This window comes from Thecamonas trahens (genome assembly GCF_000142905.1).
Source record: "Thecamonas trahens ATCC 50062 unplaced genomic scaffold supercont1.23, whole genome shotgun sequence".
Lineage (NCBI taxonomy): Eukaryota > Apusomonadida > Apusomonadidae > Thecamonas > Thecamonas trahens.
Window position 1 is genome coordinate 193,768 of NW_013657657.1, and position 21,128 is coordinate 214,895.

The 21,128-nt window shown below is 63.7% G+C and overlaps 9 protein-coding genes and 3 non-coding genes across 12 annotated transcripts in view; 5 read left to right on the forward strand and 7 right to left on the reverse strand.

The window, feature by feature from the left end:
• Positions 1 to 102: 102 nt before the first annotated feature.
• Positions 103 to 2,599, reverse strand: AMSG_05424 (uncharacterized protein). The gene is made up of 3 exons (XM_013902390.1): positions 2,517 to 2,599; positions 2,039 to 2,136; positions 103 to 1,664 (listed from the first exon to the last, which is right to left on the reverse strand). Exons 1-3 carry the CDS (start codon positions 2,574 to 2,576, stop codon positions 152 to 154), a joined length of 1,671 nt encoding a protein of 556 aa, XP_013757844.1. The 5' UTR covers positions 2,577 to 2,599; the 3' UTR covers positions 103 to 151.
• A 109-nt stretch (positions 2,600 to 2,708) lies between these two features.
• AMSG_05425 (uncharacterized protein) lies at positions 2,709 to 3,919 on the forward strand. Its single transcript, XM_013902391.1, has 2 exons — positions 2,709 to 2,934; positions 3,079 to 3,919. The coding sequence occupies exons 1-2, from the start codon at positions 2,848 to 2,850 to the stop codon at positions 3,868 to 3,870; spliced, it is 879 nt and encodes a 292-aa protein (XP_013757845.1). The 5' UTR covers positions 2,709 to 2,847; the 3' UTR covers positions 3,871 to 3,919.
• Positions 3,920 to 3,991: 72 nt separating this feature from the next.
• AMSG_11878 (uncharacterized protein) lies at positions 3,992 to 6,997 on the reverse strand (the record flags this gene model as incomplete). Its single annotated transcript, XM_013902465.1, has 2 exons — positions 3,992 to 5,019; positions 5,206 to 6,997. 2 exons carry the CDS (start codon positions 6,995 to 6,997, stop codon positions 3,992 to 3,994), a joined length of 2,820 nt encoding a protein of 939 aa, XP_013757919.1.
• A 206-nt stretch (positions 6,998 to 7,203) lies between these two features.
• AMSG_05428 (sestrin-1) lies at positions 7,204 to 9,202 on the forward strand. Its single transcript, XM_013902392.1, has one exon. It carries the CDS (start codon positions 7,407 to 7,409, stop codon positions 9,144 to 9,146), a length of 1,740 nt encoding a protein of 579 aa, XP_013757846.1. The 5' UTR covers positions 7,204 to 7,406; the 3' UTR covers positions 9,147 to 9,202.
• Positions 9,203 to 9,923: 721 nt separating this feature from the next.
• AMSG_05429 (uncharacterized protein) lies at positions 9,924 to 11,185 on the forward strand. Its single transcript, XM_013902393.1, has 2 exons — positions 9,924 to 10,222; positions 10,487 to 11,185. The coding sequence occupies exons 1-2, from the start codon at positions 9,935 to 9,937 to the stop codon at positions 11,168 to 11,170; spliced, it is 972 nt and encodes a 323-aa protein (XP_013757847.1). The 5' UTR covers positions 9,924 to 9,934; the 3' UTR covers positions 11,171 to 11,185.
• A 166-nt stretch (positions 11,186 to 11,351) lies between these two features.
• On the forward strand, positions 11,352 to 11,424 carry AMSG_20026. The gene has a single exon. It is a non-coding gene; the product is annotated as a tRNA-Met (tRNA).
• A 367-nt stretch (positions 11,425 to 11,791) lies between these two features.
• AMSG_20027 lies at positions 11,792 to 11,864 on the forward strand. The gene has a single exon. It is a non-coding gene; the product is annotated as a tRNA-Met (tRNA).
• A 352-nt stretch (positions 11,865 to 12,216) lies between these two features.
• On the reverse strand, positions 12,217 to 12,290 carry AMSG_20028. The gene has a single exon. It is a non-coding gene; the product is annotated as a tRNA-Gln (tRNA).
• Positions 12,291 to 12,352: 62 nt separating this feature from the next.
• On the reverse strand, positions 12,353 to 13,276 carry AMSG_05430 (uncharacterized protein; the record flags this gene model as incomplete). The annotated part of the gene is made up of 2 exons (XM_013902394.1): positions 12,353 to 13,094; positions 13,131 to 13,276. 2 exons carry the CDS (start codon positions 13,274 to 13,276, stop codon positions 12,353 to 12,355), a joined length of 888 nt encoding a protein of 295 aa, XP_013757848.1.
• Positions 13,277 to 13,487: 211 nt separating this feature from the next.
• AMSG_05431 (uncharacterized protein) lies at positions 13,488 to 18,817 on the reverse strand (the record flags this gene model as incomplete). The annotated part of the gene is made up of 2 exons (XM_013902395.1): positions 13,488 to 14,773; positions 14,821 to 18,817. The coding sequence occupies 2 exons, from the start codon at positions 18,815 to 18,817 to the stop codon at positions 13,488 to 13,490; spliced, it is 5,283 nt and encodes a 1,760-aa protein (XP_013757849.1).
• A 284-nt stretch (positions 18,818 to 19,101) lies between these two features.
• AMSG_05432 (lipoprotein aminopeptidase lpqL) lies at positions 19,102 to 20,754 on the reverse strand (the record flags this gene model as incomplete). Its single annotated transcript, XM_013902396.1, has 2 exons — positions 19,102 to 20,591; positions 20,682 to 20,754. 2 exons carry the CDS (start codon positions 20,752 to 20,754, stop codon positions 19,102 to 19,104), a joined length of 1,563 nt encoding a protein of 520 aa, XP_013757850.1.
• A 199-nt stretch (positions 20,755 to 20,953) lies between these two features.
• Positions 20,954 to 21,128, reverse strand: part of AMSG_11879 (uncharacterized protein) — a gene marked incomplete at its 5' end in the record, with an annotated part of 11,051 nt that continues 10,876 nt past the window's right edge. Inside the window, one exon of the mRNA XM_013902466.1 lies at positions 20,954 to 21,099. Within this exon, the coding sequence (XP_013757920.1) occupies positions 20,971 to 21,099 (129 nt within the window). The 3' untranslated portion in view covers positions 20,954 to 20,970. The remainder of the gene's footprint in view (positions 21,100 to 21,128) is intronic.

The following is a 21,128-nucleotide window of genomic DNA, read 5'->3' on the forward strand; positions in this document are numbered from 1 at the left end:
GAGATGGGGCGGACGCGGAGGCGGACGCGGACGCAACCGGCGGCGCGGCGGGCGCGGGCGCGGCGGCCAACAAGGTACGACGTAGGGTGGGGAGGCTGTGGATGAAAAACGATTGCCTTTAAACTCGCAAAACATGGCGCACGACATCTACTTAGACGGAGGCCACAACCTTGATCGAACCACGCTGGGAGCGGTTCGAGAAGTGGTTGTTGCGGGTGTTGAGGAAGTAGTAGTCGCCGACCTGGCCACCACCCGGCTGGATGAGGCCACCGTCATAGGTGGCAGGCGCATTGTTGAGGAGCTCATCGATGGTAGCACCGCCGACGCCGGCGGTGGCGAAGTTCTCGTGCTGGGCAAAGGTGGTGAAGAGGTTGCAGGCCTCGTCGGCAAAGGTGAGCGGGACCGAGTGGCCGGCCGAGGCCGTGCACACAAGGTTGTTCTTGTCCGAGTTGGCGGCACCCTGACCAGCACCATCGGGCGACGAGAGCGAACCAGTCCAGGCAATGTGGACGTAGTCAGTCGGCGTGACGACGAGCTCGCGCGGGATAAAGTCGTACTCAACGGCCGGGTAGACCTGAACGATGTTGCCGCGGCGGCCGCGCACGTTGAGGTTGTAGATCTTGGCCTCGGCCGGGATGTCCGCAGGGCGGTCCTTGATGATGAACGTGTGCGAGCGGTCCTGGAAGGTACGGCCAAACTGCGAGACGTCGACGTTGAGCTGGACGCCCGCGGCGCGGCCGGTGCCCTTGAGCAGGTTGACGTTCGGGTCGTCCGTGATCGGCGAGATGACGTCGCCGTCCTCGTCCTCCTCGTAGAACTGGTTCCAGCCGTCGTAGTCGTCGGTCGAGATGTTGTAGCGGCCGCGGAGAACGCACTTGGCGTCGTTAGTGACCTCCGACGGGATGGTCCAGTTGAAGTGGAGCGGCTCGCCGCCGATCGAGTTACCGAGGTGGTTGTCGCGCGAGAAGGCGAGCGGCTCGCAACGCGGAGCGGGGATGCCCCACGGCGCAACCTCGTACCACTGCGAACCGTCGTCGATGCAGTCATCACGGTTGTTGTGCTGCTGGTCGACGCAGAAGCCCTTGGCCATCACGTTCTGCGACTCGGTCTGGTACAGCTCGCACTGCGTCATGTTCGAGGTCAGCACAATGATGTCCTTCCACGGCGTCGGGTGCCAGTACGGGTAGTAGTCGCGCTCCTCGGGGCACTCCGAGCCGTACTGCGTGCCGGCGTTGTCCTGGCGGGTACGCCGCGCCGAAGCGTTGTCGGCGATGTTCTCCGTCGCAATGAAGAGCCCGCGGTTGCGGTTCCGGGTCGAGCAGTGCTGGTAGAAAGCAATCGGCTCGTGGCGACCACGCTGGGTCTGCGTGTCATCCTGCACGCGCTGGTTGGCAGCGTTGCCGATCGAGCCGTCACCATCGCGGAGAAGGTCCGTGTTCCACAGCTCCTGCGTGACAGAGTTGCTGTCGACGTACGTCGCAGACTGGTCGTCGCACATGTACTGGAACACAACCTGAGTGTTCACGTTGGGGTTCTCACCACCATGCTGGTTGGTCCACTCGACGCGAAGGATCGACGTCTTGTAGTACGTGAGGATGCCGGTGCCATCGCCACGGCCGTTGCCGTTCTTGGCAGTGTTGCTGTCGCCAACGTTGTAGCCACCACTGCAGTGTGCCGTCAGAGCGAGGTAGTGTGTGAGTTAAAAAAATCGGCAAGGCTTCAGCCAGCGGCAAAAGCCGTCTCTTGCCACCAAAAAAAAAGGGTGTCGGCAAAAATCGGTCCAATTCAGGGGAATACCAATAGTCGGCGGCACGTGGCCTGGGCACGTGCACACAATGTTCTCGACAAAGCTCCGCCCCGTCGGCAACCTCTTCCGCCCCCTCAAGATACCAGACCATGACTCTGGCGGCTTGCTGCTACCACGCGTGCGTGCGTTTGTCTGCCGCGACGCCAAAGGCGCCGCACTCCGCCCTCGTCTGCCCCACCCGCCGCCCTGCGGAACGCGGTCGCAACCGCTACCATCCTAACCCAAGCGTACCGGTTGTTGTTCTGCGAGTCGAAGAGACGGTTCGCGTTGTTGCGGTTGTTGTTGTCCTCAGAGAGGCGGTTGTTGGAGCCACGCGGGTTGTGCATGTACTGTTTTCCGCCACCCAATCGCCGTCGCCGTCTGCCCTGTGAGTCTCGCCGCCGCCTTTCCACCCCATCCGGCTGCCGTTGCTGGTCGTCAAAGGCAAAACGAGGGGCCAAAAAACGTTCCTGGCGGGCACGCGCAACTCCACCACCTACAGAGCCGGCTACAAGGCCAAAGCATGCTCCGGTCGCTCTCACACAGGCACCTCCTCCTCTACCTCCCTCCTCCTCCGCGCTGTACCCCTGTCTCCGCCGTCTCCGGCATCTCCTTCGCCGCCACCGCCGCCGAGTGTCGGGGCGACCCTCGGTTGGAAGCGAAATTTTCTGCCTCGCCACCACTCCCCCGTCCCCCACCCTGCACCGCCCCTCCGCGCCCCTCAACGTACAAAGTCAGCCCGCACCACAGCCACAATGGCGAGGAGCACAAGGCACGTCACAATCTTCATCGTCAACTACGTGAGAGAAGGAATGCGTTTTCCCGACACCTAGTCCTCCCACTGCCGGCCCCCCGCTTCTCCAACTTCCGTTCCGACGCATTCGATCGCTCGCCTCCCGCCCCGCACCCCCCCTTCCGCCTCCACCTACCATCCGCTCTGGCCGGGCCACTCGTCGACCACAAATTTTGGGATTCACCTGCGCGCCACACGGCACAACCGCACAACCGCCCCACCTACGTACACACACACACACACACACGCAATCTCTATCGCACGCACAATGTTTGACCGCGCACATCTCGAGGGTCTCAAGCGCAAGGAGCTGCAAGCCCTTGCCAAGGAGCACGGCATCAAGGCCAATGGAAAGGTACGCCACGGCGCGCCGACCCTCGTGACGACGCACGGTTTCCCCCGCTGCGTCGCTCACACCAGAACCAGCCCACTCTGCCATAGTCACTCACTCTCACTCTCACTCTCGCTCTCCGGATTCTGCTGCCCCTGCGGCTCGCAGTCGACTTTCATCATCGAGAGCCTGCTCGAACTGAACGAGACGGCGAACGAGCCTGTCGTCGAACCCGAGACTGAGCCCGAGCCCGAGACCGAGCCCGAGGCCATGGTCGTGGCCTATCCCGAGACAGACATCGCCACAGACGACGTGGCGCTGAGCCTCGACGATCTCGAGTCGCCGGCGCCTACAGCGCGCGCCGCGCCGGCAACCACGAGCGTGACGGTGCCGCTCGCCGGCGAGGCAAGTGGCAAGGTGGCTGATCGGCTGCTTAGGCCGGCAGGCAAGCCGCGCGCTGGCAAGTCCGCCAAGTCCACCACGTCTACCAAGAGCGGGGCTGGCCCGCGATCGGTTCGCGACAAGTTTGACGCCATGCACGCCAAAATGTTCTCGGGCATGGCGTCGATCGGCGAGAAGCGCAGCCGCAAGCCGGTCGCCAAGCCTGCCGGCCGCAGGGCAGTTGCACCGGCTGCCGCTGTCGCCGCCGCCGGTCCGTCGTCGCGCAAGGCCGCCGGCAAGGCCGCCGGCCGCCGCAAGCCCAACCTCAACCCGAAGCGGGTCCCCATCTCCTTCCGCTCCAACAAGGCATACAAGAGCGCGCTGAGCAAGTCGACAACAACCAAGCCGGTTGACGAGAACAGTGCAGCACCGCTCAACCAGCGCAAGTCAGTCCGCGACGTCGGGTGCAAGACGCCCAAGGCCGCCGCCAAGGCCAAGGCCGCCGCCTCGTCGGCCCGCAAGAAGCGCGCCAAGATCGCTTCCTCCCGCCGCGCTGCGCTTGTCGCCTCCAAGGCGTAGTCGAGCTCAGCTCACAATGCTTTGTACCCAAACACGCCACACACACACACACACACACAACTATCACACATTTATTACTCTGCGCTCCCGCAGCTAGACACATCATGCACTGACGGCCGCTCTACGACTCGGGAACCACCACATGCGGGACCGGGCTCGCCAGGATGGCGGCGATAGCATCGTCGAGCGCGCACGGATGTGCGGCCTCTGGCAGCGCCGCCCATGTCGCGTCCGAGTCGAGCGCAAGATCGCGCGGCCGCGGCGTCTTGACCACTGTGGCAACCTCGACGCCGCAGAACGCGGCGCTGGCGTCAATGCCAACAGCCCGCGCGAGCGCCTCGCCCATCGCCCACCGCGAGACCTTGTCCGGCCCGCCAAAGTGGTGCAAACCAGTCAAGCCAATAGCAACGGCAGCAAGTAGTCCACGCACAGCGCCTAGCCCGGAAAGCGGTGTGCGGAACTCATCGGTGAAGAGTGTCATCGGCTCGACGGCTTGGCCAGCGACGGCGGCGGCGGCCTCGCGCGCCTTGGCAATCATTCCGCCAAAGAACGCGCCGTCACCGTAAAGGAGGGGGAGGCGGACAACCAAGAGCCGCACGCCATCACCAGCTGCGCCATCGCGCAGCAGAGCCTGCTCGCCAGCCGCCTTGGTCGCCCCATAGTGGGTAAGTGGCGCTGGCGGCGAGTCGACCGAATACGGCGCGGCGTCGCCGCCAAACACCATGTCGGTCGAGGTGTAGACAAAGAGTGCACCATCTGAGGCAAGCACATCGCCGAGCTCGCGTGCCAGTCGACCAGGCGCGCTGGCGTTGAGCTCGGACATGGCCTGAGCCTCCTCCGGATGAGTCTCGGGTGCAACGGCACCCGACGCCAGCGCGGCCAGAAAGAACACCGCCTTGAGCGGACGGCCCGAGCTGGTGCGGGCATTAGCCACCGCCTCGACTACCGCCGCCTGCCCAGCGCTCGTCGTCACGTCTGCACGCACTACCGGGACCGAGAACGAGCCGTCTGCAGCGTCAATGGTCGTCCCCTTGGGCCGTGCCGCCGAGCCGACCGCCACCACCTCCTCGCCTCTCGCCACCAGCTCGCCCACCAGCCGGGTTCCGAGGAAGCCTGTGGCGCCAACCACCACCACCACGCCAAGCCCATCTGCCAAGCCCGCATCGGAGGCCATGCTGTCTGCTTTGTTGCTGAGAGAGTCAAATGGTCTCGTCTCAGGCGAGTGCTGACCAGCGAGTGCCGCTGTGCCGCTGTTCACTCGCTCTCCACGCCACCGGTCAAGTTTGGCTTCAGCACTGCGCTACATGCGCGCGCGCCAAGCAGGCATCGACCGACGCGAGACGACAGGAGCCGCGTCAAAGACAGTCTGTTCATCCTTGCCGGCTTCGATGGCTGCGGCGCGGGCGGCAGTCGCCGCAGTTGGCTTAAGCAGCCTGTTGGGGTCGCGTGGTCCGCGGGTAACACTCGCCTGCGGCAGCGGATCGTAGACATGAACCAGAGCCTTTTTGACTCTGCGAGCCTTCTTGGCCCGTGCGGCGTCGGCGCGAGCGCGGGCAAGCTCCAGATTCCGGGCGTGCATACGGGCGAGCTCGGCTTGCGTGAGCGGCACGGCATCGGCGGCGGCAGCCGAGTCGGCCTTGGCTGCCGCTCGTGCCTGCTGGGCGGCGCGGGCCTCAGCCCACGCCGCAACTTGCGCTCGCTTTTGCTTCTGCATTGCGCGCTTGGCTGCAGCTGCCGCCGCCCGCGCCCGCCGGGCAGCCCTGCTCAGCAGCTCGTCGTGGACCGCCGACTTGGCCTTGCGCACCTTGTACTCGAAGATCCGCGCCTTGGTCGCCGACCGCGACTCGGTCCGGAGCGCAGCGGCGGTTGCTGGCCGCGCTCGTGGCGGTGTGGCCGGCTCGCTGGTGGTGGCTCGCTCGCCGCTCTCTGCCCGGGCCGCCCGCCACTGCGAGATGGCCCGCCGCTTGGCACCCAGCAAGGTAGTGTACTGGGTGTACCATGCATCGTGGCTGGCCACGTCAGCGCGACTGTGCATCGGCAGCGCGCTGGCAACCCGGTCGAGCATAGTGTCGAGTGCTGCTGCGTACCGTACCGACGATGGAGGAGGCAGTGCAGCCTTGCGCCGCAGCTTGACATACAGTGCGTGGTCAGGTTCGTCCCAACCGCCGCTCGCCCCGCCGTGGGCGGCGACAAACTCGTCAAACGCCACGACTGCAGGCGGCAAGCGCCGATCGCCGGCTGGCGAGCATGCCGGGACTGCCTCTCGCGAGCTTCGCGGCGGCGAGGCCATGGCCACCGCCGTAGCCACCGCCCGCTCGTTGGCCGTCTCGTTCCAAGCGTCAAAGTGGCGGGCGTAGACGGCGAGCTCGCGCTCCAACCGTCGCTCATGGACGAGGAGCTCCTCAAATGTATCCCGCCCCGCAGCCTTGACGCCACCAATGTGGCTCTCTGCACGGTCCATCAGTCGCTGCAGCTTGGCCACAAAGTCATCCGACGCAGCTGCCCGCGCCGCATCGGCCGAGAGAAACGTCTCCAGCCGGTTCACCGCCGCCGCCGCCTGGCTCAGCCCGCTGGCCAGCGACTCGGCCTCGGCCACCCGCTCCGAGTCAGCCAGTGCCGATGCGTCGCGGGCTTCACTCAGATCCTCCATTGCCGCCATTGCGCGGCGGACAGAGGTCTCGGCCGACCGGACGGCTTTGGCCAGCGATCGCGCCCGCACGCCCCACTGCGCTGCGCGGTTCTTCTCCTCGGGCTTTCGCACCGGCCCGCTGCTTGTCTTGGTCCTCCGCGCCCGCGCCCTAGCCTTTTGCGACGCCCGCGCCCGCCCGCCAGTCTGCGGCCGCTCGCGCCTGCTCTGCGCTCGCCTCCCAGCGTCCGACACCGGCTCGACCGGCCGCAGCTCGTCGTCCGTCACCAGCCTGGCGCTCCCATGCGATCGGCCTGGCTTGGCCGCACCCTGCTGTCTCCTTGCACCCGAGGCTGAGACAGACCGCCGCCCTCGCCGTGGAGCCCGCCGCCGCTGCTGCTGCTTCGGCCCTTCGGTGACCTTGGCGCCGACCGCGCCAACCGCGCCCTCCACCCGCCGCTCCGGACTGGCAGTCACGCCCACCACCACAAGCTCCTCCATCCCTCCAGCCGTTTTCGCGGTCGAGTCAGGTGGCCCCACCTGCTGTCATCCTCTCGCCACTACGCCATGCTGACTGTCCTCGCACTCGTTGTTGACTTGGCACCCGCCTGTCGCCGGCCAGCCGCCACTGCCTGCCGGCCACCGACCGACTGACCGACCGGCTGACCGAGCCAGCCACCGGCCCACCGGCCACCACCCGCCAGCCACCACCAGCCAGCGGCCTTTCTCGCGCCGACGACGACCGACAGCACCACCTGACGCAGGCACAGCGGGGGATAGTCCGGCAGGAAGGAATTTTGAAAAGGCAACCAAGGGGTAGTTGGAGAGGTATACTTTGTCTGTGACAGAGTTTGTGGTGGACTACTCGCCTACCCGTGGCGTGCGTGTACCCGGTCTCCCCTCACCGGTCATGGCCTCGCCATCCACCGAGCCTACCAAGACGAACCAAGGTGAGGTCCCTGCCGACCCGCAGCAGCTGCTGTCAGACGAGGCCTCGCCGCCGTGGTATGTAGTGTCTGCGCTGGGCGCGCCTGAACATGCCGCCGAGTATGACGCATCTTTCCTTATTCCCCTCCACCACCCGGATGCCGAGCAGCGGGCGCTCGGCCTCGGTGACGTGCTGGGCGAGCTGGAGGCTTCCATCCCCGTGCGGGACGAGGAAGACGTGGCCGAGAACGAGGTAACTTCATGCCTCGCGAGCGGGTATGTGGCGCGGGTGGCCGAGATGAGCCGACGCGCGCCCTTTGAAGACGTGCGCGTCGGCGTGGCTGCCTGGCTGGCCTCGCTCCCGCGGCCGCTCAACTCTGTGGATGCCCAGCTGTGCATCGGGCCGGCGTCTATGTTCCTGGCAGGTATCGAGGCCTTTGCACCTGCGCGGTTCGAGACGGGCTCGGAGATTGCGGCCATGTACGGACGCGAGTTCTCGTGCGCCGGGCGGGTGGCGCACTTGTACCAGGTCCTTGCGTGGTTCCCCGACTACGCGGCACGGCACTCTGCGCTCATGCACGCTGTCACCCGCGAGTCAGGCCCGCTGCCGCAAGACTGGCGGCACTTTATTGCGCTCATGGCTGTTGCGCTCCACGACTGTTACCCAGTGCTGGAGGTGCAGGCCGAAGAGTTTGTGGCGTGCGGCGGCGATCCCGAGTGGCTTGCCCGCGGTCTGGAGGCTGTGCCGACCAAGCTGGCCAAGCTGGCCAAGCTTGTGGGCATCATGGTGCGCAAGCCGTGGCGGCTGCGGCGGTTGCATGTGGCAGAGCTTGTCGAGGGTGACGAAGTCTGGTCCATTGCCGAGCTTGTCCATGCCATCACCCTCATTGCCTCGTTCCACGGCGTGGCGTCGCTCGTCGCCGGCACTGGTGTGACGTGCGAGCCGGACCTGTGCGTGGGTGGACACGCACAGGCGCCGTGTACCGCCGCCGCCGCCGGCCCGCTGGCCGCCCCGGCCGCCGACGCCCTCGGCGTCGTCCGCCAGAACATTGTGTCGGACATGCAGAGTCTGGCCTCTGCCGACGAGCTGCCTGGCGAGCAAGAGGACGCGTTCGCCAAGCTCGACAAGAACACTGGGCGCCTCGCCGACCACACGCCGTTGGTCTCGGAAGCCGCCGCCGTGTTTGTTGATCCGGCTGTGAGCCAGTCCAAGTACGAAGATTTTGACGAGCGGGAGAAGGCCTCTCGCGGCGACTCGCACATGCTCAAGATGCACGCCTACTCGTGGGCGGCCCAGGGCTACTCGCTCGTCTCGCAGTACTACGCGGAGGCGGCCGACATGCTCGACGCCACCTTTAACCTCGCCTTTGAAATGACCGACGAGTCGGTCAACGACGCCCAGGCTGTTGACACAGCGCCATTCCGCCAGGCCATCTGGTACTACACCCACCGCCTCTACGGCCTCTACAATGATGACCACGACTACCGCGCCTCGTCTGCGCTCCTCAAAAAGGGCACCAAGACGTACATCAAGAAGGTCGCGCGCTTCCCAGAAATCGTCACCATCGCCGACCTCCACCGCATTGAGATCGAGCTCCGCGAGGACGAAAAGGTCCACATCGCCGTTCTTGTCGCTGAGGCACGCAAGCAGGCCGAGCTTCTCCGCGGCCTCAACGCCGTCATGTCGTACATGATGCCCGATGACGAGTCGGATGACGACTAGAACTGGGTGCTGAAGGTTATGGCGAGAGGAAGAAAAGATAAACGCGTTCCAGCCCAGCGCATGGTCGTTCTCCACCACTTGTCGAGCTAGCGCGGCGTGTTGTCCAGCCCGCCGCGCAGCCGTCGCGCGCCCGTCGGCTCACGCCTCCCGCCGGCCGGCGGTTTTCCTCATTGGCAAGGCACTTGTAGAACCAGTCCCATGTGCGCAACGCAACTACACAGCATTGCGCTATCTGCCACACCATCGGAGCCATCCAAGGCTGCATGAGACTAGGATTCGGCCTCCCACCGCGTCCGTCACATCGTGGTTGGTCCGAGATCAGCTGATCACATTGCCGTGTCATAGTAAGCATCGCCCGCCTTACTCGGACACAGCACGGATCAGCTGCATCCACCGTCGCCACCAACATCGCGGTTCTGCGCGTAGATCTTTCTTTCTTTCTTTCTTTCTTTCTTTCTTTCTTTCTTTCTCTCTCTCTCTCTCCCCCTTTCACCCCCCCCCACACCCGCCTATCCACCATCTGCTACCCAGAAAAGACTTGGTAACCGCTTCTCAAGTCCTGATCATGCTCTGCAACTGGCTGCCATCGACCTCTACGGCAGCTGCGATGACCCTTCTTTATCTCGTAAGCCTTGCCAGCTTTATCAGATCCTGTCATTCCGCCTGTGTGTGGTAGACTGGCAAGTTGGTAGCGAGCGGACGGGGGGGGGGGGGAGGGGAGGGGTGAGCGGGTGTCGGTCGCGGCCAACGACCAGCGGAAGACGCACCACTCGACGCAGACCGGCAGCATGGACGGACTCTCGCTCTCTCTGGACGCGCTCATCAAGGCCGAGAACCAGGAGAAGAAGGCGAAGCAGCGTGCTGCGGCTGCCGAGAAGAAGCGCAAGCTTGCTGCGGAGAAGGCCAAGAAGAAGGCTGCTGCTGACCGGGCCCGCAAGGCCAAGGAGGCTGCCGACCGCAAGGCGGCGGCTGGCCGCAAGGCTGCTGCCGCCCAGGCCCAGCAGAAGCGCCGCTCGGGCAAGGCCCGCAACCAAACCGGACGCAACCAGCGCCGTGGGGACGCCGGACCATACAAGGTACGTCCTCTCTCCCTCCCCTTGCCCCCCCCTCCCCCTCGCGCGCCGCCCCATGCTCTCCTCGCCGCTCGCTGCCTCGGTCGTGTCGCCGTCGATCGGGCGGTCGGTCACTCTGTTTATTTTTTTCAAGGGCGAGTCCAATGTGCTGCGCCTGTGGTGTGATGGCCAGCGGCGGAGGATACGGGCAAGGAGCAGGTGTTGGCGCGGGTGATGGCACACCCAGCTGATGGCGACTCATGCATGTGTCTGGCGGCGGTGGTTTAGGTTGTCTTTACTCGCGACAACGACGATCCGTTCGGCATCGGTGCCGGCGGCGCTCGCAAGGGCAAGCAGCGCGGCGGTCGTGGCAACAACAACAGCAACAACAACAACAACAACAACAACAGAGGAGGCAACAACCGCCGCGGTGGTCGTGATGGCCGCAATGATCGTAACGATGGTGGCCGTGATACCCGCGAGCGTGGCCGTGGCGGGCGCGGCGGCGATCGCGGCGGCGACCGCGGCGACCGCGGCGACCGTGGTGGCGACCGTGGTGGCGACCGTGGCGGCGACCGTGGCGGCGACCGTGGCGGACGTGGCGGCGACCGCGGTGGGCGCGACGTTGGCCGCGGTGGGCGCGACGCTGACCGCGGCCGCCCGGCGCCGTCCGGCCCGCCGGCTCCGGCCGTGGAGCCGTCGGCCAAGCTGGTCGTCTCGAACCTGGCCCCGACCGTCACCCAGACCGATGTCAACGACCTCTTTGCCGACCTTGGCGAGCTTGTCAAAGCTGTTCTGGCCTTTGATGCCGAGGGTAACTCGACTGGTGTTGCCCATGTCACGTACTCGTCTCCGGACGAGGCCGCCCTCGCCGTCGCAAAGTACAACGGCGTCGCCCTCGACGGCCAGACCATGCTCATCGAGTACGTGGGCACCGTCAAGAAGCTTTCTGTTCACGACCGTCTTGTCTAAATCCAGTCATTGCTATTGCTGCTGTCATTCCTTGGCTCCTCCTACGTGCCATCATCCCTTACCATCGCTGAGGCGCAGACCGAGCTGTGCGTGGAGCCTACCAGCAACGTCTTCCCCCAATGCAGTCTAGCATACTAATATGGTTTTCAATTCCGTATATTTCAACGTTCTGAGAACGAAAAGCGGCGTGGCGCAGCGGTTAGCGTGTTGGGCCCATAACCCAAAGGTCGCCCGATCGAGACGGGCCGCCGCTACTTCTTTTTTTGTTCCTGGCGCCACCCTCGCCTGTGCATTGTCTCTGTGCACAGCGTATCAGTTGATGTAGTGCTGCTGTGGGTGATGTGGGTGCTCGTTAGGAGCGGCCGAGTAGTCGCAGCGGCGGCGTGGCAGCTCGTCCAACATCAAAATCTCCCCCACACAAGGCATTTTTTTCTCCTCCCTTTCCCCTACCGGTCCTGATCCGTCTCTGACATAGCACCCGCTAGGCAGAGGATAGCATTGGAGCAAGGACGCCACCGATCGCCTCTAGAAGTGAGATGAGGGGTGTGACGAGGTGAGGTTGGTGCGGGCCAACTAAATTGCGTGCGGCCACTGTCAGTCAACATCGTTCTGAGAACGTGCAGCGGCGTGGCGCAGCGGTTAGCGTGTTGGGCCCATAACCCAAAGGTCGCCCGATCGAGACGGGCCGCCGCTACTTCTTTTTTGTTCCTGGCGCCACCCTCGCCTGTGCATTGTCTCTGTGCACAGCGTATCAGTTGATGTAGTGCTGCTGTGGGTGATGTGGGTGCTCGTTAGGAGCGGCCGAGTAGTCGCAGCGGCGGCGTGGCAGCTCGTCCAACATCGAAATCTCCCCCTCCCTCTGGTCATTTTTTCGTTCCTCCCTCCCCCCCCCCCCTACCCATCCTCATACCAATCCGACGCAACGCACAAGCGGTGCGTAGCACTCGCCAAAGTGCAATCCTAGAGAGGAGGCGATCGCTTCCGTGGAAGAGAGGTGGAGAGGGGATGACAAGGGTGGCTTTGGGCGCAAAAAAAAATTAAAGAAGCGAACCTGGCCGGGATCGAACCGACGATCTTCTGGATCAAAACCAAACGCGCTAAACCTCTACGCCACAGGTTCGTTAACATTTACCGAACGAGGGCGAGAATATCAGTATTTTATCCGTACACCGGATTGGGCGACTACTCGGCAATCGCCGCCACCACCTCTGGCGGGACCACAGCCTCCAGCGCGGCAACAATGGTGGCATGACCGTACTTGAGTGCCCACTTGAGGGCGTAGTCGTCTTCAGCTCGTGGATCGCAGCGTCCGTCGTCGAGAAGGAGCCGGACAGCGGTTGCGCAGCCGACGTGCGCCGCCTTGCGCAGGGCCTCCGAGTTGTTGGCGGTCGGATCGACCCGCGGATCAGCAAGAAGCAGGCGAAGCGTGGCGATCTGACCGCACATGCCGGCCCAGCGGACGGCGCAGTTGTTGTCTGCCGCCGGGTCGACAGCGGGATGGGCGAGGAGAAAGCGGACCACATCGACACGCCCATAGCGGGCTGCCCAGCGGACGGCATAGTTGTTATACGCACCGGCATCGACGCCCTCTTGAGCTGCCAGAAACTCAACAATGTCCAGATGGCCACACTGTGCCGCCAGCCGGAACGCCAAACAATCGTCGTCGGTGGGCGAGTAGCCGCTGTGCTTGATGAGCGCGGCAACCGCGAGCGTATGTCCGCGCTTGCACGCCCGCGCCAGCAGCTCATCCTTACTCAGCACCTCGCTGTCTGCAAAGGCTTTGATGGCTGTTGCCGCCGCCTCGGACCACTCCAGCGAGTCAGCCACCACGTCGCGCTGTGGGACGAGCAGAGCCCACAACGCCGCAAGCCCGTCGCGAGCCGAACACCACCGCAACGCCAGCTGTGTCGCCCGCCATCGCCGCCTACACGCGCACCACGATGCCCCACATAAAGAGTACGCCCGGTCGCGCGAGTACCGATCACCGAGCAGCACCGTCGTCAGGCTCTTGTTCACGCACGCCAGGTTGACCACGTCGCGCGGGCTGAGGATGAGCACGTCGTATGCAATGCGGTGGACGAGCTCAGCAGGGAGTTTGTCGAGCATGGTGAGGAAGAGAGCGAGCGAGCGAGCGAGCGAGGTGTGTGTGTATGTGTGTGTGCGGCGGGGGGGGGGGGGGGGGGTAGGGGGGGTAAGGGGGTTCGAGCTCTGTGCCTGTTTTCTGGTTGTTCGCCGGCCCGGCCCGCACGCCATCCCTCGATCGTTCTTCGCCACCCGCACCTGCTGATGATCAACTGTGTCTTTGCAGCTTTAGAGTCTACAGCGTCGACAAAGTTGATGACGATGACATCGGCATTGCACCCGAGTACGTGTCGAGATCTTTCGAGTCCGAGCTCGAGCTGGAGCCCGAGACGACTGTCTTGCCTCTTGATGTGACGACGACGAGCTCGGTGGCCGACACGTTGTCGCCTGACTCGGACCCGGGCTCGGATTGCGAGTAGGAAAGCGGAACGATCGCGCTTGCCGCCCGTCGCATGGTAAAAACGAGCGAGAAGAGCCAGAGAAAGTAGCCCGCAATGGCAGCGAGCGCCGAGTACTCCAAGAACGACACAAACTGGGAACGCGCGGGCGTGGCCCGGCCGGCCGACTCGACGTCGGCGTCTGTCCGGTCCCGCGAGAAGATCGCAAACGTAGCCAAGACGACGTAGATGCAGACGGCAACGCCCCCGGCTTCGGCATTGTTGAGCTTCCGCAGAATCAGTGGCTGCGCATACAGCTGCGCGCCAAGCACAACAATGAGCACCAGGCTCGTCATCACCAGCTGCTCCACTGCGCGCCGCGAGTACACCGCAAGCGCGGTCATGCCCACCTTGCGAATCAGAATGGCCCACTCCCAGAACCACACTCGACTGCGGTATTGGCCGGCAAAGAACGACCATCGCGAGTAGCGATCCGCAGGCGCCGCACGAAGCGCAAGCAGGAGCGCCAGAGGCGCTCCCACAACATACACCACAATGGCCACCACAGCGACGCCTGCATACACTGCGTGGCTCCCCACAAAGCACTGGATGTCGAGATCGTCAGCGAGCCAGAGCCCAGACCGGAGCGAGAACGCTCGGCAAGCAAGCATTGACATGGCCGAGCGTGCCACCGCAGGATAGGCGAGGAAAAACCCTACCGCAGCAATAGTCGCAGCTTGTCGTGCCGCTAGTGCAGGCTGTGTCGGCGACGCGACCAAGCTGCACAGTCCTGAGACAAACACGATGGCGATTGGCACAAGCATCGTCGCCACAAACGACTGGTACACGCTCAAGTTGCTCAGGCACCGGATCGGCACAATGTCCATCGAGAGCGCTGAGAACGTGAGAGCTTGCGCAGCCGTCGTCGCCAGCAGCTTTGACGTCTGCGCACGTAACGCAAACACCACTGCGAGTGTTTGCGCAGTATTGATCGCCGTCTTGACAATTTGCGGCACAACAGAAAGCGAGCGCACACGTCGTTGCGTCTTCATCCGCTGCGCTCGCACCACGAGGGTGATAACAACAATTCCCACCGCAATTCCCACCGCCACCAGCGCGATCACAATCACCACCGAGACCATGTCTCCCGGACACTCAATGCACTTCTCCCCGCGCGCGCGTACCCGGTACTGCACTTGGAGCACGCAAAGTTGTTTGCGTATCCTGGAGCACACTGCGTGTATCCGGCTCCGCCTGGACATGCCTCGGCCGGCTCGCACGCCAGGAACGCACCCATGTCTAATTGCGCACTCGCATTGCCATATGGGTACCAGAAGCCAGGCGCAGCAAGGATCCGCGTTGGATCCGAGCAGTCGCCACCAATCGGACACACCCGACACGCCGCAGCGCCACCAAACGAGAACATACCCCCGGGGCATGTACTGCACAACTCCAGCTGGTGCCTCGCGTCCGACCGAAACGTCCCTGGCTTGCAAGCCAAACACTGCTCGCCGTCGAGGTACTCGCCAGCGGTGCAAGCAACCTCACACGTGACCGTGCTGCTAACCACCGTGATCTCATTCTCCTTGCATGGCATAATCGCCACCACCATCGGCGTCGCAAGCCTCACACAAGTCATGTCTTCCATCTCCACGCCCACCACGTAGCTCGTAGACAGATCGTCTACAGTCAACGCAAGCACGCGCGCCTGGCTCAGCTCGCACCTGCCGCCCGCATCACTGCTGCACGTCGCCGTCGCCACGCTCATCTGTTCGGCCGACCCCACTGGAATATAAGCCGGTGCGAGCGCGAGCGCGGCCGCACCGCCTGCATCTGCGACTGCCACCAGCCGCGCATTGTACGCAAACAGCGACATCGCCCCATACGAATCCACCGCGTGGACAGCAAGACTGGGAAACGGCGCCTGGCCTGACGAGATCGTGGCCACCATGCCTGTCGTCGTGCCGTCCGTCTTGACAAGAGCCACCGGGTCAGATGCAAGGTTTGACGGCGTGTTGAGCGTCGTCTGCGCCGCAGCGTCCGCAGGTGAGATGCTCTCAACGTATGTCATGCTGCTCACGTCGCCACTTCCAACTCCATTGCACGGCGAGGCAAGAGTCTTGCCACACGCCTGCGAGAGGAGACACTCAAACACGCCACCGCCCGCAATCTCAGCTCGGTTGCCTGACACCGCCACGTCTCCCGCCGCATACGTCAGCGTGCCCGACGAGACGAGCGCGCCGCCGCCGTACCGGCCCGCAACGTTGCCAGTAATCGCGCATCCAGACTGCAGTAGACATGTCGTACCCTCTGCAGCAAGGCCTCCGCCATACTCCGCAGTGTTGCCCACAACCTGCGTATTGTCCAGCTGCAGGATGGCCTGATCAGCGACGGCCAGCCCGCCACCGCGCATGGCGTGGTTGCCGTCAAAGGTCGAGTTCGAGACAATCACCAATGCAAGGCCAGCAATGCCTGTGCCTCCACCACTCGTGCCAGCCGTGTTGCCTGCAGCGACTGCTTCACGGATCACTACCCGAGCATCGGCCGAGCTTGGCGAAGCCACACTCAGGCCGCCGCCGACACCGACGGCGATGTTGCCCCGCAGCTCGAGTCCAAGTAGCTCAATCAGCTCAATCGATGTCGACGTCACCGCTGAAAGGGCCAATCCACCACCGCTCGGTGCCTTGTTGTTCGAAAGAGCAAGCGATGGGCCAATGAATGTCGACGCCGGCCGTAGCGCGGTGTCGGCAAAGAGCATGCCGCCACCGGCAAGCTGGCTTCCAGACACTGAGTTGCCGTCAGCTGCCACCGACGCAACGATAATCAAGCCGATGTCAACCGGAAGAGCTGCAACGGCCACACCACCGCCCCCGCCGATAGCTCGGGACGACGGTGTCATCACCAAGTTGCCAACCGCAGTGAAGTCTTCGATGACCACGCCTCGACTGCGTGGGTCATCAACGGCCGCGTCATACGATGCACCCACCATCTGGTCGAACATCACACCGAGCCCTCCCCCATACATTCGCGGCGTGCGCAAGAGCGACGATGCAAAGACCGGAAGGTATGGCATGGTCACGCTGCAGAGCTCTATCCGGACTCGCGAGACCCAGACGTCGGCCGTGTTGACCACGCCAAGCCCGCCACCAACAAGCGTCACATCGTACTCGACATCGGCGTTGCTCGTCGAGGACCGCGGCACTTGCTCGGTTGCCTCGCTCGTCACAGTGCAGTTGGAAAGCGTTGCATCCTGGACGTGTACCCATACGCCGGTGCCTGCAAAGTCGATGACCGCCACACATCCACCCGCCACAATGGAGCCAGCCGCGGGCACCGCAGCTGCGACCCACCCGTTCTTGATTGTCATGTCGGCCAAGACAACCGAGCCCGCGAGCTCGGCATGGGGCGCCAGTCCTGTGCCGTTGAAGACAAACGCACGACCGGCGCCGGCGCAATCGACAACTGTGGCACCCTGCCCATCGCCCGCAAGCGTGAGCGCAAACGGAATCGTCACGCCTTGTGGCGGGCAACCGGTCCACGTCCCGGCCGGGAGCCGAATGTGGAAACCGTGGTTGATAGCCGGTAGGTCGTTGACAGCCGGTGCCACGAGAGCAGCAGCAAGGCACTCCAGATTGAAAGCAGGCGCACCGAGCTCACTGCACCGCACTGGGTCAAGCACGATGCGATCACGAGAGAGGGCAACGTGGGTATAGCCAAGGTACGTCTCATAATGGACTCGATACATGATAGCAGTTTCAAAGGCCGAGAACAGGCCCGGTGCAAATCGATGTGGAACTCGAGTACCAGCACGCAACGCCGTTGCATCCATCGTCATGCTCGGCGGCACCGGCATGTCTGCTAGCGGCGAAGTCCGCAAAACGACGTTCGTCTGCGAATTCCAGTCAAAGCCGGACACGTCAAGCGAGAACGAGGCAACGTAGTGCTTTGCCACACCAGCGTCGGACAAAAAGGTGACGCCAAAGGCGAGAAAACCATCCTCCACAAAGACAGCGACGTCATCTTCGTCATTTCCCGTGTCTATCACGCCCTTTCCCACCACAAACTCATCTGTGAGTGGCTCACCGTCGGAGCGGAAAACCCGAGCAATGACGCCGCTCCCGCCGTCGTCATCGGGATGGCCAGGGTGCACCCATGCGAGGACATAGCCACCTGGATCGAGAGCGACAATGCGAGACGAGCCAATCATAGTTATGGCTCCGGCTGGCGACCAATACTGTGCCGGATCGCGCGCCGTGACGACCACGTTGGCGCCGGACACTTGCTCTATGATGAAAAGCACGAGCGTTTTCGTGCCCTTGTCGTACGCGAACATGGCGTAGTAATTATCGGATGGATCTTGCGACTTGACCGAGACAATTGGAGTCAGCTGGCCCGTCGACGAATAGCCACACGAAGTTGTGGCAACTGCGGCTCCGGGCGGCCACACGCCTTCTGGTGGCGTGGCGTAGACCTTGCACTCGACGTTGGGTGTCTGGGTAGTGAGTGCGAAAAAGTAGCCGTCTTCCATCTCGACCATACCAATCCCGTTCGCCGGAGTGATGTACCACAGCGGATCAGCGACTTCCCACGTTCCCGGCGAGGTCCGCGTATGGAGGCGGACACCGGTGTGGTTCGGGACGGCGGCGGCGATGGTGATGCTGCTGTTGCCGAGAGTGGCAATGTTGTGATCGCCAATATGACCCACAATACTGTATCCGGCCTCTTGATATGAGCCACAATTAAGATACTCTGAATCGAGACCAAACGCTGTGCCTGGGGTGTACGCAGTAAAGACGGCGCGCAATTTGGTGTCTCCGTGACTACCGCCCGCAGGTAGCGGGCAGTACCCTTTCTCGTAGGAGTCGGTAATCTGGATCATCACTCCGGCTTTGTTGGTAAAGATCACCCGCGGCGCGCTGTGCACATACTTCAGCACCCGAGCATAGGGTGCCCAGTAGGGGACTTGATTGAGCGGCGTTGGCGGCATGAACATCGATACGTATCCGGGCGCCGACGAAATATTCGCAAACGACGGCCGCGGGCGGGGAAATTTGACCGAGCCCACGACTCCACCCGCCGTGGCGAGAACCGCGTCAATGGTTGCAAAGGAGCAGGCTCCGGGCTGCGGGAGCACAGCAGCGGTGGCAAGAAGTAAAGTTGCCACAAGCACTAGCCTCTTCGCGAGCATGTTCAATGAAGGTTTGCAAACAGAGTTGAATGTCGGTGCTCCCGTGCTTGGGCGTGGGCGTGGGCGTGGGCGTGGGTGGGCACGGAAACGACGTTTGCCCGGCTGTTCTCTCTGAAGTCGCACGGAACCTTTTTGCGTCAAGTCGCAGCGCCCAAAAAAATAGTAGCGTGCTGTTTGACGATGACAGCATCTCCAACCAATTCTGGTGGCAACTGCCAATGCGATCGATGAAGAGGTGTGGCGGGTATGGGCAAACACGGCGTTCAATCGTGACGGCTGCCTGGCTACTTGCTCTCGGACGGCCAGAGCGGATCGGCCTGGGCAAAGCGAACGGCGACACGTGCGGCGACGCGTGCGTTCTGGACAAGGGCATCGTAGGCGATGTTCTCGAGCGTATCGCACGGCGAGTGGTAGCACGGGTCGTACGGCGCGTCGGCAAAGCCGCCAAAGATGGTTCGCTGCTCCATGGTCTTGAGCCCCCCGGCACCGGTAAGGAGGCCGCCGGTCGGCTTGTCGGCGATGAGAAACGGAAGAAAGTCCGAGCCGGCACGCATCGACGAGAGCTCGTAGGTGAGGCCTTCGGCGGCAAACGCGTCGAGGTAAGCTGCCTCGATGGCCTCGGCACGGCGAAGGACGGTACCTGTGGCGATCGAGTCGTTAGCCTGGTGAACAAAGCGAACATAGTTGGGCGAAGCAAGCATGTCGTAGTTGAGGTACAGTTCGATGGCGTCCCAATCCGCTGGCTCGTTGGCCTGCAGCTGGGCCACGTACTGATATGAGCCGATGAGGCCGAGTTCCTCGGCTGCCCACCAGCAGAACCGGAGCGTGTGCGGCGAGCGGATGGCGGCGGCCTGCTTGCGGTACGCCAGTGCCAGCTGGAGCACAACAGCCGAGCCGGAGCCATCATCGTTGATTCCGGGACCCTCAGCGACCGAGTCGAGGTGCGCACCCATGACGATGATGGCGCCCGACGGTGTGACGCCGGGAGGCGGCGGCACGTCGGCGCACACGTCATAAGTGTCGGCGACAACGGTCTCGGTGTTGGTCGCGATTGTGACGCGGGCGGCGGCACCCTTGGCGGCAATCAGCTGGTACACGGTGTCGGTGACGCCGATGATAGGCACCGACGCTAGCCATGAACCGGGGTACCACGGCGACGGGCGTGCGCGGCTGCCCGGCAATGAGCGCGAGCCTGGCGACGACGAGAGGAGAACCGCGGCAGCCCCGGCGGCCTCGGCAGCCATAACTCGGCTCGCATAGTCACACGAGCCGCCGGCCACCGAGTAGGTGACAAAGACGGCGCCCGGCGTTGACGGATACGCCGTGGCGTTGCAGGCGTCCGCGGATGGAATAACTACCAACGGCGCGTCGTTGACCGTCTGGGCCCCATTTCCGCCCGAGTACCGGACGCCGGCAAAGTCGGAGCCGTAGATGAGCTCAATGCCGTCGAGGACCAGGCTCGGAACTGCGATCTGGGTGTAGACCGGAGCCTCGACCGGGAAGGTCCTGATGTCGGTGTCGGCGAAGCCGCCCTCGGTGAGGCGAAAACGTACAAACTCGGCCGACTCGTTGTACCCATTCAGCACCGATCGGCACGGCACGCCTGCGGCGTTTGGATGGTTCACCGCCGCCGCCATCAGCTCGGTCAGATGCGTCCGCATCTCGTCCTCCACCATGGCATCGGCAAGACCAGCGCGAGTGCCTGCCGGCGCCGGACCGGCGCCAGTGGGAGCATGATCGTCGTCCTTATCGTGGGCAACGACCACGCCGACGGCTGTCGCAGCCGCCGCCACCACCACCACCACCACCACGGCGAGGATGACTATCGTGCGCCGGCTCATGCCGCCGCTGCTTCGTCCCCGACCCTGCCCCGCGCCCCGCAGCGGCGTCTCCTCGTCACCCGAGACCAGTGCCACACCCTTGTCAGCTCCACCCATTCTTGCGCAATACACACAAGTGTGCAAAAGTGTGTGTGGTGTGGTGGTGGTAGTGGTGGTGGTGGTGGTGGTGGTGGCGGCGGGCGGTATGTCACGCGCCTGGCGAACTTAGCAGGTGACTGGGGGGGCGGGGGGGGGGGAGCATGTCACAGATGAGGCTTTGCTCATCCACCACACACAGCAACTGTTGCAAACAGACAAGCAGACCGGGCTGGTTTACTCGATAAGGCCAAGCGAGGCCTTGAGGGCGCGGATCTTGCAGTTGGCGCGGTCCTTGCGCTGCGAAGAGTGCAGCTTGAGGCGGCGGTAGTACTTCTGCTTGGCCGGGACGTTCTTCTTGGTCGGCTTGAGGGCCGGGTCGGCGCGGATGGCGG